The 14289-nt window shown below is 50.4% G+C and overlaps 1 protein-coding gene across 21 annotated transcripts in view; it reads left to right on the top strand.

Annotated features, from left to right (window-relative positions):
• MEGF11 (multiple EGF like domains 11) overlaps nt 1-14289 on the top strand; it is a 407430-nt gene that overhangs the window by 382310 nt on the left and 10831 nt on the right. For 10 of the 21 annotated variants that reach the window (XM_053592998.1, XM_053592996.1, XM_053593015.1 and 7 more), the window contains 9 exons: nt 2224-2352; nt 3318-3446; nt 3990-4118; nt 4965-5093; nt 6794-7030; nt 8530-8648; nt 10844-10910; nt 11509-11610; nt 14172-14228. In XM_053592998.1, the coding sequence (XP_053448973.1) occupies nt 2224-2352; nt 3318-3446; nt 3990-4118; nt 4965-5093; nt 6794-7030; nt 8530-8648; nt 10844-10910; nt 11509-11610; nt 14172-14228 (1098 nt within the window). The remainder of the gene's footprint in view (nt 1-2223; nt 2353-3317; nt 3447-3989; nt 4119-4964; nt 5094-6793; nt 7031-8529; nt 8649-10843; nt 10911-11508; nt 11611-14171; nt 14229-14289) is intronic. The other 11 variants (XR_008380529.1, XR_008380530.1, XR_008380531.1 and 8 more) reach the window with 5 other exon arrangements.

The following is a 14289-nucleotide window of genomic DNA, read 5'->3' as shown; positions in this document are numbered from 1 at the left end:
TAGATTAAATATAACCAGATGTTTTCTTTTCACCAGCCCCCCCTTCTCTCCATTGCTCCTTTCTTTGCTCACTCTTGATTCAGCTAAGAAGTCACCCAATTAATGTATTAGACTGATTGCATTAGCAGCTCTGTGGGAAATTTTGCTGGCCTTTTGTACGTGAGAAAGATTTCAAAGATAAGACTTTCTTGTTAGAGAAGTTCATAGTTTGTTTTAGGGATGGAGGTTGGGGGAGCACTCTTCAGAGAGGGCCAGCCAGGACTGGGTATGGATTCCCCAAATCAAGCACCTCCCAGAGGGAGGGAAGGGGAAGAGGTTGGGCAGCCTGCTCCAGGAAGCTGGAGCCTGAGCTGCAAACAGGTGACGTGCATGCCATCCATTTGGACGTGAACTGCCTGGGAAGCTGCTGTTTTTATAAAGTGAGGCACAGGGCCCCAAACCAGCCAGACTGCCTGCCCGCAACTATTAACTATGGCCCTAAGCTAGGGGCCTTGTGCATGTGAGAAAAATGAGGAAACCAACACCAAGAAGGGGTGATATGATTTGCTCAAACACACTTAGCCAGTCCATGGTAAAACTTCTTAGTCGTGTGACTTTAGGCAAGTTAATTCACCTCTCAGTGCCTCAGTTTCTCATCTAGAAAGAAGAGTTAATGATAAGGAGTAGTGATGATGGTGTCACTATTTATATAATAATGACAGTTACAAGATTAAGTGAATGGATACAGGCATACCCCATTGTATTACTTTATTGTGCTACCAGATACCACGTTCTTTATAAGCTAAAGGTTTGTGGCAACCCTGCCTCAAGCAGGTCTATCAGTGCCATTTTTCTAAGATCAAGTGCTCGTTTCCTGTCTGCATCAGTATTTTTAGCAATAAAGTATTCTTCAATTAAGGCACCTACATTTTTTAGACATGCTATTGCACACTTAACAGACTACGGTGTAAGCGTAACATTCATAGGTACTAGGAAACAAAAAAAAAATTCATGTGCTTTGCTTTATTGCACTATTTTCTTGCAGTGGTCTGGAAGTGCACCTGCAATATCTCTGAGGTATGCCTGCATTTGTGAAGCACACTTAAGTGTCTTGTGCATAAGTGCCATCTATGTTTCTGAATACATAAAGAAAACTAGGACCTCAATCCAAGGCTTTGGACTAAAGAGTCCAGTCCACCATGCTGCCTTTATTATTTGGCAGCCACTAATCATGTCCCAGAGAGGCACAGAGTGGACATAGATCCTAGCCACCCGGTGCCCACAGTCTGGTTGGGGAAGGGCTATCAATACAAGGCAGTGTGATGCAAAGGAGAGGGTGCCAGCCCAAGGGTTGAGAGAGGGGCCCTGGGGAAGTCACTTCTCTTCAAGAACTGACACCTTCCCATGATCCTCTGCGCTGCTCTCCAGGACCTAGACTTTATTCTGGGGCATTGCGGGAGGGGGGGGGGCGGGGGAGGGGAGCACTGAGGATATGTCAGCAGGACACAGGAGTGTCATGAATGGAGCAGTGCTTTAGAGTATGCAAGCTGTAGGAAACAAGTGGGAGATGAACTGCAGAGGAAATAAGATAAGTGCTCGATTAATACTCACATGCAGCAGACGCAGCCCTTCAGCCTGGCTGAGAAAACCAGCCTTTCCTCTACAGACCCAGAAGTGACTACTCCAGGAGGGTCTGTGCCCTAAATCCTCCAAGTGATTCAGAGTAGAAACACTAGCAGTGGAGAGGGCCTTGTGAACCCCAGAGGGCTTTCCTGAGAAGGAGACCAAACTGAGGCTTGAGGTCAGAGGAAACAGGTGGTTAGCAACAGACATTCAAGGCCAGCCCTCCAACAGTCAAACTGCAGACCTGCCACACTGCATTTGTCCCTCTCCTTTTGGCTGTGAACAGTCTTCACCCCCATGGCTGTGGGATTAGTGATGCTGGCAAAGTGTGGCAATAAAATTTGGAAGCCTGCAGAGCAATACAGGGAGCACTGGACCGAGAGTGCAGAAGTGTGATGCCCAGCCTCACCACGTCAAGTCATTCCACCTCTATGGGCCACTTATTTCCATGCATATGGAGAAGGGTGATAGGGTGCTGAGGTGGGCAGTTCCTACTTAGACCCCTAATTCCAGGGTGGTCGGGCCGTGGCCTGGGAACTTCCGGGGCTGTAGCTGTGGGTGAGGGGGTGATGTGAGGTGCATAAGTGGGAGAACAGGTGCCAGGCCGCCCTGTGCCCACAGTGTGTGCTGGAGGCCACTTTGGGCAGGACTGCGCCCAGCTCTGTTCCTGTGCCAACAACGGGACCTGTAGCCCCATCGATGGCTCCTGCCAGTGCCTCCCCGGATGGATCGGCAAGGACTGCTCACAGGGTAGGTTGTTGCCCTCTGGGAATGTCCCTCACCCAAGGTTAGGTCTGGAGGCTCTTTACCTTGGCAGCTCCACTTCCAGGACGGAAATCTCCTTCTGCAGCCAGGAATGTCCATCTGCATCCCATTTAGCTCTATTGCTAACATGATGAGTTATTAGGATTGATCACTGGTATTATTAACTGCTGGCATTAAAGGTATTGATATTGTTGATATCCATTAATTAAAGCTATTAATCTTAGCACCTAAGAGAGGATGTTGGCTGGAGAGGAGGAGGGGCAAGGACCAGCAGGGTGGAATTTGGGAATGGCAAAGCGAGATGTGGCCAGACAAGCACCTTGGGAGGAGAGTGGGTGCCCTCTGGGTGGCCCATGTGAACGATATCCTGGACATCATAAGCCCGAATAGAGCACTGTTCATGAAAAGTATACCCAATTTAATGTGGCGGTAACAGCTTCTCTCTAGGGAGCCCTTAATCTAAGGCAGAGACTTAGCCAGTACACTTAAGGTAGGTCCTTGTTAGATGGCCTGGGCCAAGGGAACTGCCATTCTCATGGGGAGACACAGGCTTCATCCTCAATGAGCTCACAGCTGAGAATGGTTCCTGCCCTAGGAAAGTCCCTAGCCTTACGGGGAAGTTAGCACAAACAGTAGTCCCACTGTCACACACAATGTTTACCCGTGTGCTCCAAATCAGGGGTAAACTGATTTGGGACTCGCTGAGAGGGGAGGCTCAGGAGCCCTCAGAGCCATGCTGCGTTAGTTACCAAAGACTTGGAGAGTGGGCAATCTGGGTCTTGTGAATCCTGGGTTGCTAAACCAAGCGGTATAAGAATTCTAGGAACAGTGTGTCCAGCAAGCCCCCGAGAGCCAGGAAAAGTCAGCTGCGTCCATCCTGATGTCTTGGCTCTGATGTATACTCCCTTTTCATCTTCCTCTCCCCTCTCTGCATCCCACCCACATCCTAGCTTGCCCGCCAGGGTTCTGGGGCCCTGCCTGCTTTCACACATGTAGCTGCCACAACGGGGCTAGCTGCAGCACCGAGGATGGGGCCTGCCGCTGCACCCCTGGCTGGACTGGACTCTTCTGCACACAGCGTAAGCCCTGCCTCCTGGCCTCCCATCCACGTGGAATCCCATACTGCAGCCTACTGGCCACTGTGGGCATCGTCCAGGCCTGCAGGGAGGGAGGAAGAAGGGAGCTGGCCCTAGGACCCCCACCCCTGCTCCATGAGAAGTGGGGAGCCCTGCAGGGGAAGCCCCAGGGCCTGACCCAATTCAAGGTTTTGAGAGGCCTAAAGTCTTGCAAGGTTAGGGCTGTCGGTATGTCAGCAATCACCAATACCAGACCCTCCTTGGACGGTGGGGTCCAGAGTGAAGCAGCCTGTGGCCACACAGGAAGGAGACCCAAGCCTGGCTTCTGGTTCCAAGGACCATTTGTCTGCAGGATTCCTTGGCCCCTAACTACCCCTGTACAGCATGAGAGTCTGAGAGTACAGAGATGGCTCTGTGCAGGGTCTCAGTAGTCTTCACCGTATGCTCAGCAAGAGAGAGGCAGAAGATGGGTCTGGTCCCAGCCACAGCTCTGCAGTGATCCTCAATCAGCAGCAGTGCTTATGACTAGAGATCCTATTTCCCCAGGCTGCCCAGCAGCGTTTTTTGGGAAGGACTGTGGGCGCGTATGCCAGTGTCAGAACGGCGCCAGCTGTGACCACATCAGCGGCAAGTGCACCTGCCGCACGGGCTTCACCGGGCAGCACTGTGAACAGAGTAAGCTGCCCTGACCACACTGGGGGCCGCCCGGGCCGGGCCTCAGCCTCTTGGGGGGAGCCTTCCCCCTTCAAGTCCGCTCATTTGGGCTCTACCTTTTGTTCGCTTGACTTTGGGAGAAACTCTCAAGGAAAAAGCTGAAAAGGTTCATGCCTACATTGGTGCTTAAAGAATTTCTCCCTCCTGGGCGGCGCCTGTGGCTCAGTCGGTAGGGCGCCGGCCCCATATACTGAGGGTGGTGGGTTGAAGCCCGGCCCCGGCCAAACTGCAACCAAAAAATAGCTGGGCGTTGTGGCGGGCGCCTGTAGTCCCAGCTACTAGGGAGGCTGAGGCAAGAGAATGGCTTGAGCCCAGGAGTTGGAGGTTGCTGTGAGCTGTGTGAGGCCACGGCACTCTACCGAGGGCCATAAAGTGAGACTCTGTCTCTACAAAAAAAAAAAAAAAAGAATTTCTCCCTCCATATGGAAGGAGGCGGGAGGGGATTGAGCGTGAGGCCTGAGTGGGTAATGAAGGAAGCAGAGGGAGGCCCGGGATCTTTGTGATTCTTTGAAGCCCCTGCAGCCCTCAGTTCAGCCCGCAACATGGAAGATGCTGCTTACATGTGTTGCATGAGGAAGTAGGGGGGAGTTGGGCCCTGCCCGTTCCTCCTCTTTGTCCCCCCACTCAGGACTACACATGCTCTGTCCATCCCCAAGTGTTTAACCAAAGCACCGTGGGAGCTGTGGGGAAATACATTTCACTTAGTGAGAGGCAGAAATGGCCTGTCACCAGAGCTGTCCAAACATGAGGTGGAGAGGTGGGCAGTGGGTGGGTCTCACCGTCTACCCTACTGTTTGTGCCACACAGGATGTGCCCCAGGAACCTTTGGCTATGGGTGTCAGCAGCTGTGTGAGTGCATGAACAATTCTACCTGTGACCACGTCACTGGCACCTGTTATTGCAGCCCTGGATTCAAAGGAATCAGGTGTGACCAAGGTAATACACAGGTGGCAGAGTGCCTGGGGCTTTGTGGAAAGAGACCCAGGGAGGCTGTAGGGAGATTCCAACTGGAATAGCTGCATTTGATGAGGACACTTCCCTTTATTCCCGTTTGAGGACAGCAGGAACAGGTGGCTGCAGGAAAAAAGCTGAGGTTCCAAGCGCTGGAGAGGAAAATGGGACAGGGGTTGGCAGGCAGCCTTCCAGCTGCAGCTTCCCCATGCTTGTCCTCAGCACATTTCCCAGGAGCCAAGCAAGGGTAACTACAAACTAGTGCTGTGGAAAGGCCACCAGACCAAGTTAGAGTATCTGCCAAGTTCTAGTTCTCCCATTACCTGCTTGATGTCCTTAAGCTAGTCATTTTCTTGTACTGAGCCTATTTACTCCACATGCAATGTGGGAAGAATAGATTAATTGCTGTCTTCCCCATGACACAAGATTCCTCTGAGGGCAAAGGAGCCCCAAGAGGCTGAACTTTGGTTCTAATACTACAGTCAGATGACACCTAAGTTATGAGGATCAAGCTAAGACAGCGTGAGTAAAGGAATCAGCACTGTGCATGGCACGTACGTAATTGAGCCCTCCATAAAGAGTGGCTTTGTATACATAAAAACCTTTTATAAAGTGCTGCAACCCTGAAAGGGATGGTATTACAGTTAGTTCTAGGAGATGAGGGATGAGGATGGGCTCTCAATAACCCACATGACAGAAAGCAGCCATTGCTTCCTGAGGATAAATCATTGAGAATGGTAACACAGGCCATTTACCTCCCTGCTGATGTTAGCCAGCTCAGTTCAGCCCAGCAGCTGGCAGCCAAGGAGAGGTCTAGATACTGCTGGGCTGGCAAGACAACCCTGGACTGAGCCCCCAGCACAGGGGTCAGCCCACACATCCACAATGAAGAAAGAGGGCTTTGTAGGCAGGGATCCTGGACACAGTGGCACAGCACTCACTGCCAGTCTATCATTTGGGGCTCATAACCTCTCCCCCAGAGAGTGGGATCATTGTTGAGGTCACTCTGAGTCACACAACTCATAAGCAGGGGTTGTGGCAAATTTTTCCGGACTTCTGAGAAACCAGATTCTGCCAATCACTGGTTGTGTGATCCTAGGCAAGTTACCTCACCTTTTGGTGACTCAGTTTTTTCATCTATGAAAGGGAAATAATTGAACAGTCTCCATTCCAGAGGGCTGCTGGGAAGGTTAAGTGAGCTAGTATCTTTAAGTCATTTTTAGAAGAGTAAAATATGTGGTCATTACAAAAGTTTTGAGATACACAAAAATCAAGAAATGTAAAATCTATTCAGACAGAAACAAATGAAACCCCCCCAGCAACACCGGTAAGCTCAGCAAGTTCAAACCTGCCTGGGTAAATCAGAAAGCATCTTGTCAACTGTGTCTCTTAGAAGGGACATAATGGACCATCTCACAACTTTTGTAGTGACCTATATACTTTGTTTCATATCCACAATTGCATTTGCTTCTTGTCATGACCCTAGGACTCCATCCCCTTTTAGGTAGTTGAAGAAAGTGAGGCACAGTCAGGGCTGGGGGGATCATATAGGGATTGGAGAACAAGGCTAAGACCAGAGCCAGGCCTCCCCACTTTAGAGGGGTTAGAGGCATCTGAGCCTGGGCCCAGGACAGCTGAAGAGCAAACAGGCCAGCCCCAGGCTCAGGCCTTCCCTCTGCCCACAGCTGCCCTCATGATGGAGGAGTTGAATCCCTATACCAAGATCAGCCCAGCTCTGGGTGCAGAGCGGCACTCAGTGGGTGCTGTCACAGGCATCATCCTCCTGTTGTTCCTCATTGTGGTACTGCTGGGCCTGTTTGCCTGGCGACGGCGGAGGCAGAAAGAAAAGGGCCGCGACTTGGCTCCCCGAGTGTCCTACACACCTGCCATGAGGATGACCAGCACAGACTACTCCCTCTCCGGTAAGGACCATGCTCTCAGCATCCCTCCTCTTCTCCCTCCTGACTCCCCCAGCCCTCCCACTTCACCCCACCCCCAAAGAGCCATACAGTGTCCCTGGGCACACCTGGGTTTACTGCTAAAGGTGGGTGGTCACGCCTACAGAGGCTGGGTGTGGATGCTCAGACTCCCCTAGAGCACCAGTGGAGTGGGAAGCAGGAGCCTACCTGGGAAAGGGACATAGGATTCTAAGAAGAGGTCATTTCCTGGGCCCCCAGCTCTGGAAGCCTCCTCCCATTTCCCTAGAGCTACACCATCCTGCTTACCTGTGGCTTCAGCCACAGGAACAGTCACACCAAGTAGTAACTTTCCTATACTCTCCAGGGAAATGTCTCCCCATCCTGATGGCTGTACCACTTTGCTCAGGCCCTGTCCATTTCTGCTTCCCTGGTGAAGGCCTCAGGGCAACCCTTCCCCCCAGTTCCCAGAGTTAGGAGAGCCCTGTTAGTACGTGGAGGAGGGTGGCACCTAACCTTGGGGGAGGTATAAAAGTTTGGACAATGTCCCTGTGGCAGGTGTGCCAGAGCCCAGGCTGTCCACACGCATGGTAACAACTACAAGGGACATGCTAGCTGGGAGTTAGTGGAGTGGGGCTGCTGGGCCAGATCCTTCTTCTCCCTTAAACTGCTGCCTTGGAAGTAAGAAAGGTGTTTTGCTTTGTATTTAGCTAAACAATAGAGGCCAAAAATGCTCTATGTAGCCCTGGGCCACGAGAGGCTATGCCTAAGTGAGCCTAGGATGAAGGCTTTCTCCAGCTGGCTCCATGGCTCATGGCTGATCTGCAGCCTCCCGCACTGTGCTTAGAAAACCCAGATCACTTCAGTGGACTTCTGCTGAGTATTATCTACTGTATGCCCAGTTCCGTGCTAGATGCTACAGGATGGACACAGGCAGCCCAGGTACAGACCCTGCCTTCAAAGAGCTCCTGGCCTGTGTGTCCCTCTGGGTTTCAGCCAAAGCAAACATCCTCTGATGAAATCCCTGCCCACAGAGATTTGGGGATTTTCTTTTATCACCATACTGAGAATGTCGGCTTAGTTTGCCCACGCTATTCCTCTGGTATTCCCCATCTCTGGGGGTAGGTCCTGGAATCCTCAGGAGGAGAAGGGCTAGGGCCAAGAGTGGGATTCTCTTTATGAACTCATTACTGGGATCTCACCCTAGCAGAAGACCAGCAGTGGGACATATAAGGCTACCAAGGCAAACACAGCTTGTCCAACCAAACTGCAACTTGCCTCCCTCCACACTGGCAAACCTAGCCTGTGTCCCGCACGCTGCAGGGGGCCAGCATAAGGAAGGGGCAACTCAGGTTCTCCAGATTTCCACAGGTTTAGTGAATGCCAGAAAGCTTGGGGAATGGGGTACTTAACCTGTTTCCTTCCAGGCTGCCCAGCCCAAGAGCTAGTATTGAGGGTATCTAATCAGGGATGTGATGGTATGTGGCACCTTGTTCTCTTCCCAGATTTGTCTCAAAGTAGCAGCCATGCCCAGTGCTTTTCCAATTCCAGCTACCATGCACTGGCGTGCGGGGGGCCTGCCACCAGCCAGGCCAGCACTCTGGACAGGAACAGCCCCACCAAGGTACCGGGCCCCTGACTCCCTAGCCCCTGTCCACTGTCCTCTCATTAGCCCTCCCCTCTGCCTAAGAAGGAACTGCACCCCCCATGCACGGTCTTGTGGAACCAGCCACTAATACATTAAGAGCAGTCCTGTGAGCCACGGTATATGTAAACAGTCTGTAAAGCATGTAATGGAACCAGAACACTAACACGGAACCGAGCACCATGTAACTGGTGGGCATCCCTTATAACCAAACCTCAGATCGCTCAATGTAACACACACTCTTTTACCCTCTGTGAACCCACTGGTACCTAGTAATGGAATCATGTGTAGCCTTCTTGTCACATATAGCCGTGTGTCATAGTCAATTTTGCCACATGTCATCATGTAGTCAAAACACTATACCACCTACCTTCCATAAATTGCTGCAGTACCGTTACCAACACAATGTGTACAACCAATATGTTAGAGAGTAAGTAACTACTGTTACTCAGATAACCACCCAATGTCTCTTGTACCTATAAACCATTTTTTGTAATCATACACACAAAGGGCATGAAACTGACACTTCAGCTGTGGACAGTGAGTTCCGCACATCTTCAGGGCAGCTGTATACCCTCCTGGACAAGGCCTTCCCTGATTGCTCCCAGCATAACCCTGGCTGATAGCAAGACATCTGCTTATAGTCACAGGCCCTTGGGCAGGGATGTTTCAGCAGACATGTAGATAATGTGTAGTAAGCCATCTTAATGTGCCAGGACACATACCAGGCAGGATGGGAGATTATAGCCCCAAGGACAAGATAGGAAAGGCTCAGGCTACACGCCTCTGGATTCCCTCCCTCGTGCACATGCCCAGAATAGCAAGGCTATCAGGGTAGGTGGGGAGGAACCACAGGACTCTTGGCTTCCTGTAACATCCATCCTGGGCCAGTAACACAGCTTTCACACTCCAGGCTTGTGCCCTAGAGCTCTAGGAATCCTTTCCTCCCTGTCCGCCCTATGGAGAACGACCATCAGCCCACAGCTCTGTGGCGCTGTAGCCTGAACCCCCCACAGAAACACAGATACTGTAAAGCCTCAAGGAAACCACTGTCAAGGGAGGCCAGAGTTACTGCAGGATACCCCACTTGCTGACCCTATGGTTCACCTCACCCCAAGATAGAGTAGCTCTTTGTGGTCAAGGACCCCTCAGTCTGGCAGGTAAGGCACGTAGCAGAAGCAGGCTGCTGTGAGGACATGGAAAGTACATGGGACTGGGAGTGGGGACCTGAGTTCTGGACCTAGCCCTACTACTAACTCCTTGTACGTCCATGAGCGAGAACCACAAGCCAGAACTCAGGTCACATCTGTGAAATGAGGATAACTATCCCTGAGAATGCACCAAGTCCCACAAGCCAGGACTCAAGTCCCATCTGTGAAATGAGGATAACTATCTCCAAAACTGCAGAGAGAGAGAAAAAAAGAGAGAGGGTGATGCCTATGGCTCAGTGGGTAGGGCACTGGCCCCATATACCGAGGGTGGAGGGTTCAAACCCAGCCCCAGCCAAACTGCAACAAAAAAATTGCCAGACGTTGTGGTGGGTGCCTGTAGTACCAGCTACTGGGAGGCTGAGGCAAAAGAATTGCCTAAACCCAGGAGTTGGAGGTTGCTGTGAGCTGTGACACCATAGCACTCTACCGAGGGCAATAAAGTAAGACTCTGTCTCTACAAAAAAAAAAAAAAAAATGCAAAGAGAGGAAGGATTGTACCATAAGCCTTGAGATACCCTGCCATGAGGCTTTTCCTTGATCACAGAAAATGAAGGCTTGGCCTAAGTCAGGTGACAATAGAGATAGCCTCAGCACCTCCCTTGGTGCTGGAGGTGGCCTCATGCTGCAGCTGACAGACTCCCAGAGGGCCCTAGCCCAAAGCCCAACCTAGCTGATCTGCTTGCCCTATCAGGACCAGCTTGATTAAGCCAGTTCTTGGGAAGCCCCGCTCCTGCCTTCTGTAAGGGGCCTGAGAACCCTACAACTTCAGCCTGACAGCTTGAATGGGGTGTATTCTGTTCCCACTGGCCTTAGTCACACCGTGGTGGCCTGTTGTGGAACCTCTAGCTCATAGGTTCCCTCAATGGTCAAGGACCCAGGTGGATCAAGATCATGACAGGGGTGGGTACACTGAGGCTGGGAAGGGGCAGTGTGTACTAACTGGCTCTCCTACTCTTCAAACAGCTCAGTAACAAGTCCCTTGACAGAGACACAGCAGGCTGGACCCCCTACAGCTATGTGAACGTGTTAGGTCAGTAGTGGTTTGAGTCTGGTCCCCACCACCATGTCCCACCCTATTCTTCTCTCATATTGAAAGGGACTCTGTCCCAAGCTCAAAAGAAGGTGGTTAAGTCCTGACCAGGGTTTGCCCCTAGGGAGAAGAGGTGTGGAGAGGAAACCCAAGTCCCTATTTTGGCTCTCACAAGAAAACAAAGTCCAGGACCTTCTTCATTTTTTAATCAGGGATGGGGAGAGGATGGCTATGATCCAGGGACCACCAGGCAGACAGCTAGAGCCAGAATGTAGGGATCTGATGGAAGCAAAAGGGGTACTTGCCCTCTGGGAAAGAGACCTCTGCCTGACCCAGGTCCTATCACTTTCCCTCTGGTGGTGAGCACCAGCTCCTGTGTAGGGTGGGAGTGGAGGTTAAGGGAAAACAAGGCAGATGGCTACAGATCCCACCTTGCCCCACAAGGTGATCTGCTTGTGACAAGAATGCCATAGTAAAGACCTTGAGTCTTTCCAGCCTGCCCCACCCTAACCTTTGCCCACTCATGTATTTCCCACCCCTCCCCCATCATACCAGGGCCCTGGGAATAATGGCTCCTCCCTGTCATTCCTCTCACTAGACTCCCATTTCCAGATCAGTGCCCTGGAAGCCAGGTACCCGCCCGAGGACTTCTACATTGAACTTAGACACCTCAACCACCCCGCTGAGCCACACTCACCAGGTCAGACCCCTGATCTACCCCCAGCCCCTCATATCAGACCATACCTAGCACCTGCCCTAATCCCCATTCCTGCACCTTGACCCACCCCCCATGGTCGTAGAACTCTCTGGTGAGCTCTCCTCCTTCCCAACATAGTCTACCAGCCCAAACCCCTATCTAAAAAAGGAAACCTTTCTAGATCCTCCTTATCAACCCTTCTATTCCCATAGTGGTCAGTGGATATGGATAAATGGTGATGGAGGAGAAACCAGCTAACTGCACTCCCTACAGGCCACAAAATACAACCCAAATCACTGAGAAATGACTTGAGGATGGTAACACTTTTGTGATTCTCTAGCCCCTGTTGGTATGAATAATAAGTTGGCTCTCTGACTAAAAAGCCCAGTGTCCCCCAGAGAGAAACCCCAAGACCACCAGTAGCCCAAACCAAGCTTTCCCAGGTCCTTGGGTAGAGCTATCAAGCAGGAATCTGAAGAAGCGGGGCAGACTCTGTCAACCAGCAAGCATCCTTTGTACTCATGCCCTGAGCTCAAATCTGGTGGCTTGGGAAAGATGCAAAAAGGAAATTTGGAAAGTCAGTCCTGAAATGGAAGCACTTACAAAAGTAGGTGTCCTAGGAATAAGTGCAATGAATGAACAGACAATGTGGCATCCCTATAAAGTGGTTCCTCTGAGGCACCTTGGGGCAGGGCCTTAGTATGCTGGACAACCCTGGGCCTGAGCTCAGGCTCTAGCTGGCTTCTAGAGCTCAAGGGAAACAGCTCTATCTACCTCTACAGGTCCCTGGGTCCACCAGCACTAGACAGTGAAGTTTCTGAATTCATCTGCCCGTTGAGCAGACATGGGCTGCCTGGTCCCCTGGAGAGCACCCAAGACATTTAATAATCCTCCAGCTACAGTCTCTCCCACTTCATCCCCCCCTCCCCCCCTCCACACACACACACAGACACACACAGCCTCTCCATACTGTATCTCTTTCCACATGGGAATATCCTCTGAGCTCAGGCCAGATTTCTCCCCACTTTATTATTATTTTTTTTTATTGTTGGAGATTCATTGAGGGTACAAAGAACCAGGTTACAATGATTGCACTGGTTAGGCAAAGTCCCTCTTATAATTGTGTCCCGTCCCCAATCTCCCCACTTTAGAGATCCTGCTATTCAGCCAGGGCAGCCTGAGCATCACACACTGTCATTCATTGTCTTGCACCAAGGCAGGGTAGTATTCAGGAAGAAAATACTTATGGAGATCTGGGCTCTATTTGCAGCTCAACTTCTCACTTGCTACAAATGAGCTGCTGGTATGGTATTAAACCAGCAGCTCTTTGGGCCTATTTCCTATTCTGTAAAAAGGAGGAAAAGTTAAGAGACTAGTCTCTCTCTCTTAGGAGGGTAAAGGAAGTCCTCGTCTATAAACTGCTAAACTTATGCCAGCATACAAACTGTCGTAGTCATGATTCTGAAGGTCACAAGTACCTATAGGCCTTTTAGACGAATAGTAAACCTGAGAAACAACCTAGGCCTTGTTCTGCTGTGTCACTTGGTAATGTGTAGAAGACAGGCAGATAGGAGTAAATGCCTTCAGATTCAACTTGGAACTGTGCAGAGGAGGTTGTCTAAACAGGGGGTTGGTATTCAGTGTCAGAAACCGGGCAAGCCAAGTGGAGTCAAAGCTGTATTTTAGTAAGCACTGTATGTGTGCCTTGCCTGGTATTGTATCCTCACATAGAAGCTAGGAAAAAAAAAGGCCTTGATTTTGACCCAGTGTCATTATTATCCCAACCTGGAAATGCCAGACAATTTCTTTTCTGGGATCAGCAGCAGCAAAGAACCAAACTTGGTCCCAAGCTTTATGTCCTGCTTCCGGCTGAGGGGCTCAGGACTTTACATTGTGGGAGCTGAGAAAACTGACAGGCAAAAGGGAGAAAGAAATCTTTGAGGCAGAAGAACACCAGTTAATACTTTTCAAAGAGTATTACTCACCCAAAAGAATGGCTAACTGAGAGCTGGCTGTGGATGGGAATGTCTGTACCTCCCACCTTAGAGAGATGACTAAACCAGAACCTCAGCTATCTGTCTACCTCTCTGGCTCTCCTCAGATGATCCTAGGATCCAGGAGACGAGAAGCAAGACCAGAGCTGAGAGAGGTGGAAAATTGAACAGAACTGAGATTTGCAAGGTCACACAGCCTAAGAACTGATTCTGCTTCGTTCCTTATCCTATACCTTTGGAGACTAGAACTTCAAGTACAGTGACTGCAGGTGGCATCAAACTGCCTTTCATTACCTCCTGAAAGACGTTCTCTTAGGGCTATAGGGAAGGAGTACCAAATATGCCAGGGGTGCTGGAGCTCACCTTAATGTTTGTGAGCCTTTTAAGAATTCCCTTATACTCAGAACAATTTAAGGTAGATTAAGCACAGAATAATCTTCTAGTAATAAACAACTATTTTCTGGGTAGTGAAGAAAGGCGAGGAAAAAGCAACAAAGAAAGGAAGAACACAAATAGTCTAAGTAAATTTCACCCCTGTATTTTTAATTTCCTTATGTTATTTTTACACAGGAGCTTGTGGAATGGATAGACGTCAGAACACATACATTATGGACAAAGGGTTCAAAGGTAGAGTATCTAATCATGATGTCTTATTACAAAGGGATTAGCAAGATAACGAGGGAGGCTC

Source organism: Nycticebus coucang, chromosome 6 (assembly GCF_027406575.1).
Source record: "Nycticebus coucang isolate mNycCou1 chromosome 6, mNycCou1.pri, whole genome shotgun sequence".
Lineage (NCBI taxonomy): Eukaryota > Metazoa > Chordata > Mammalia > Primates > Lorisidae > Nycticebus > Nycticebus coucang.
The sequence above is the reverse complement of the archived record's forward strand: the minus strand, read 5'-3'. Positions and strand labels throughout refer to the sequence as shown.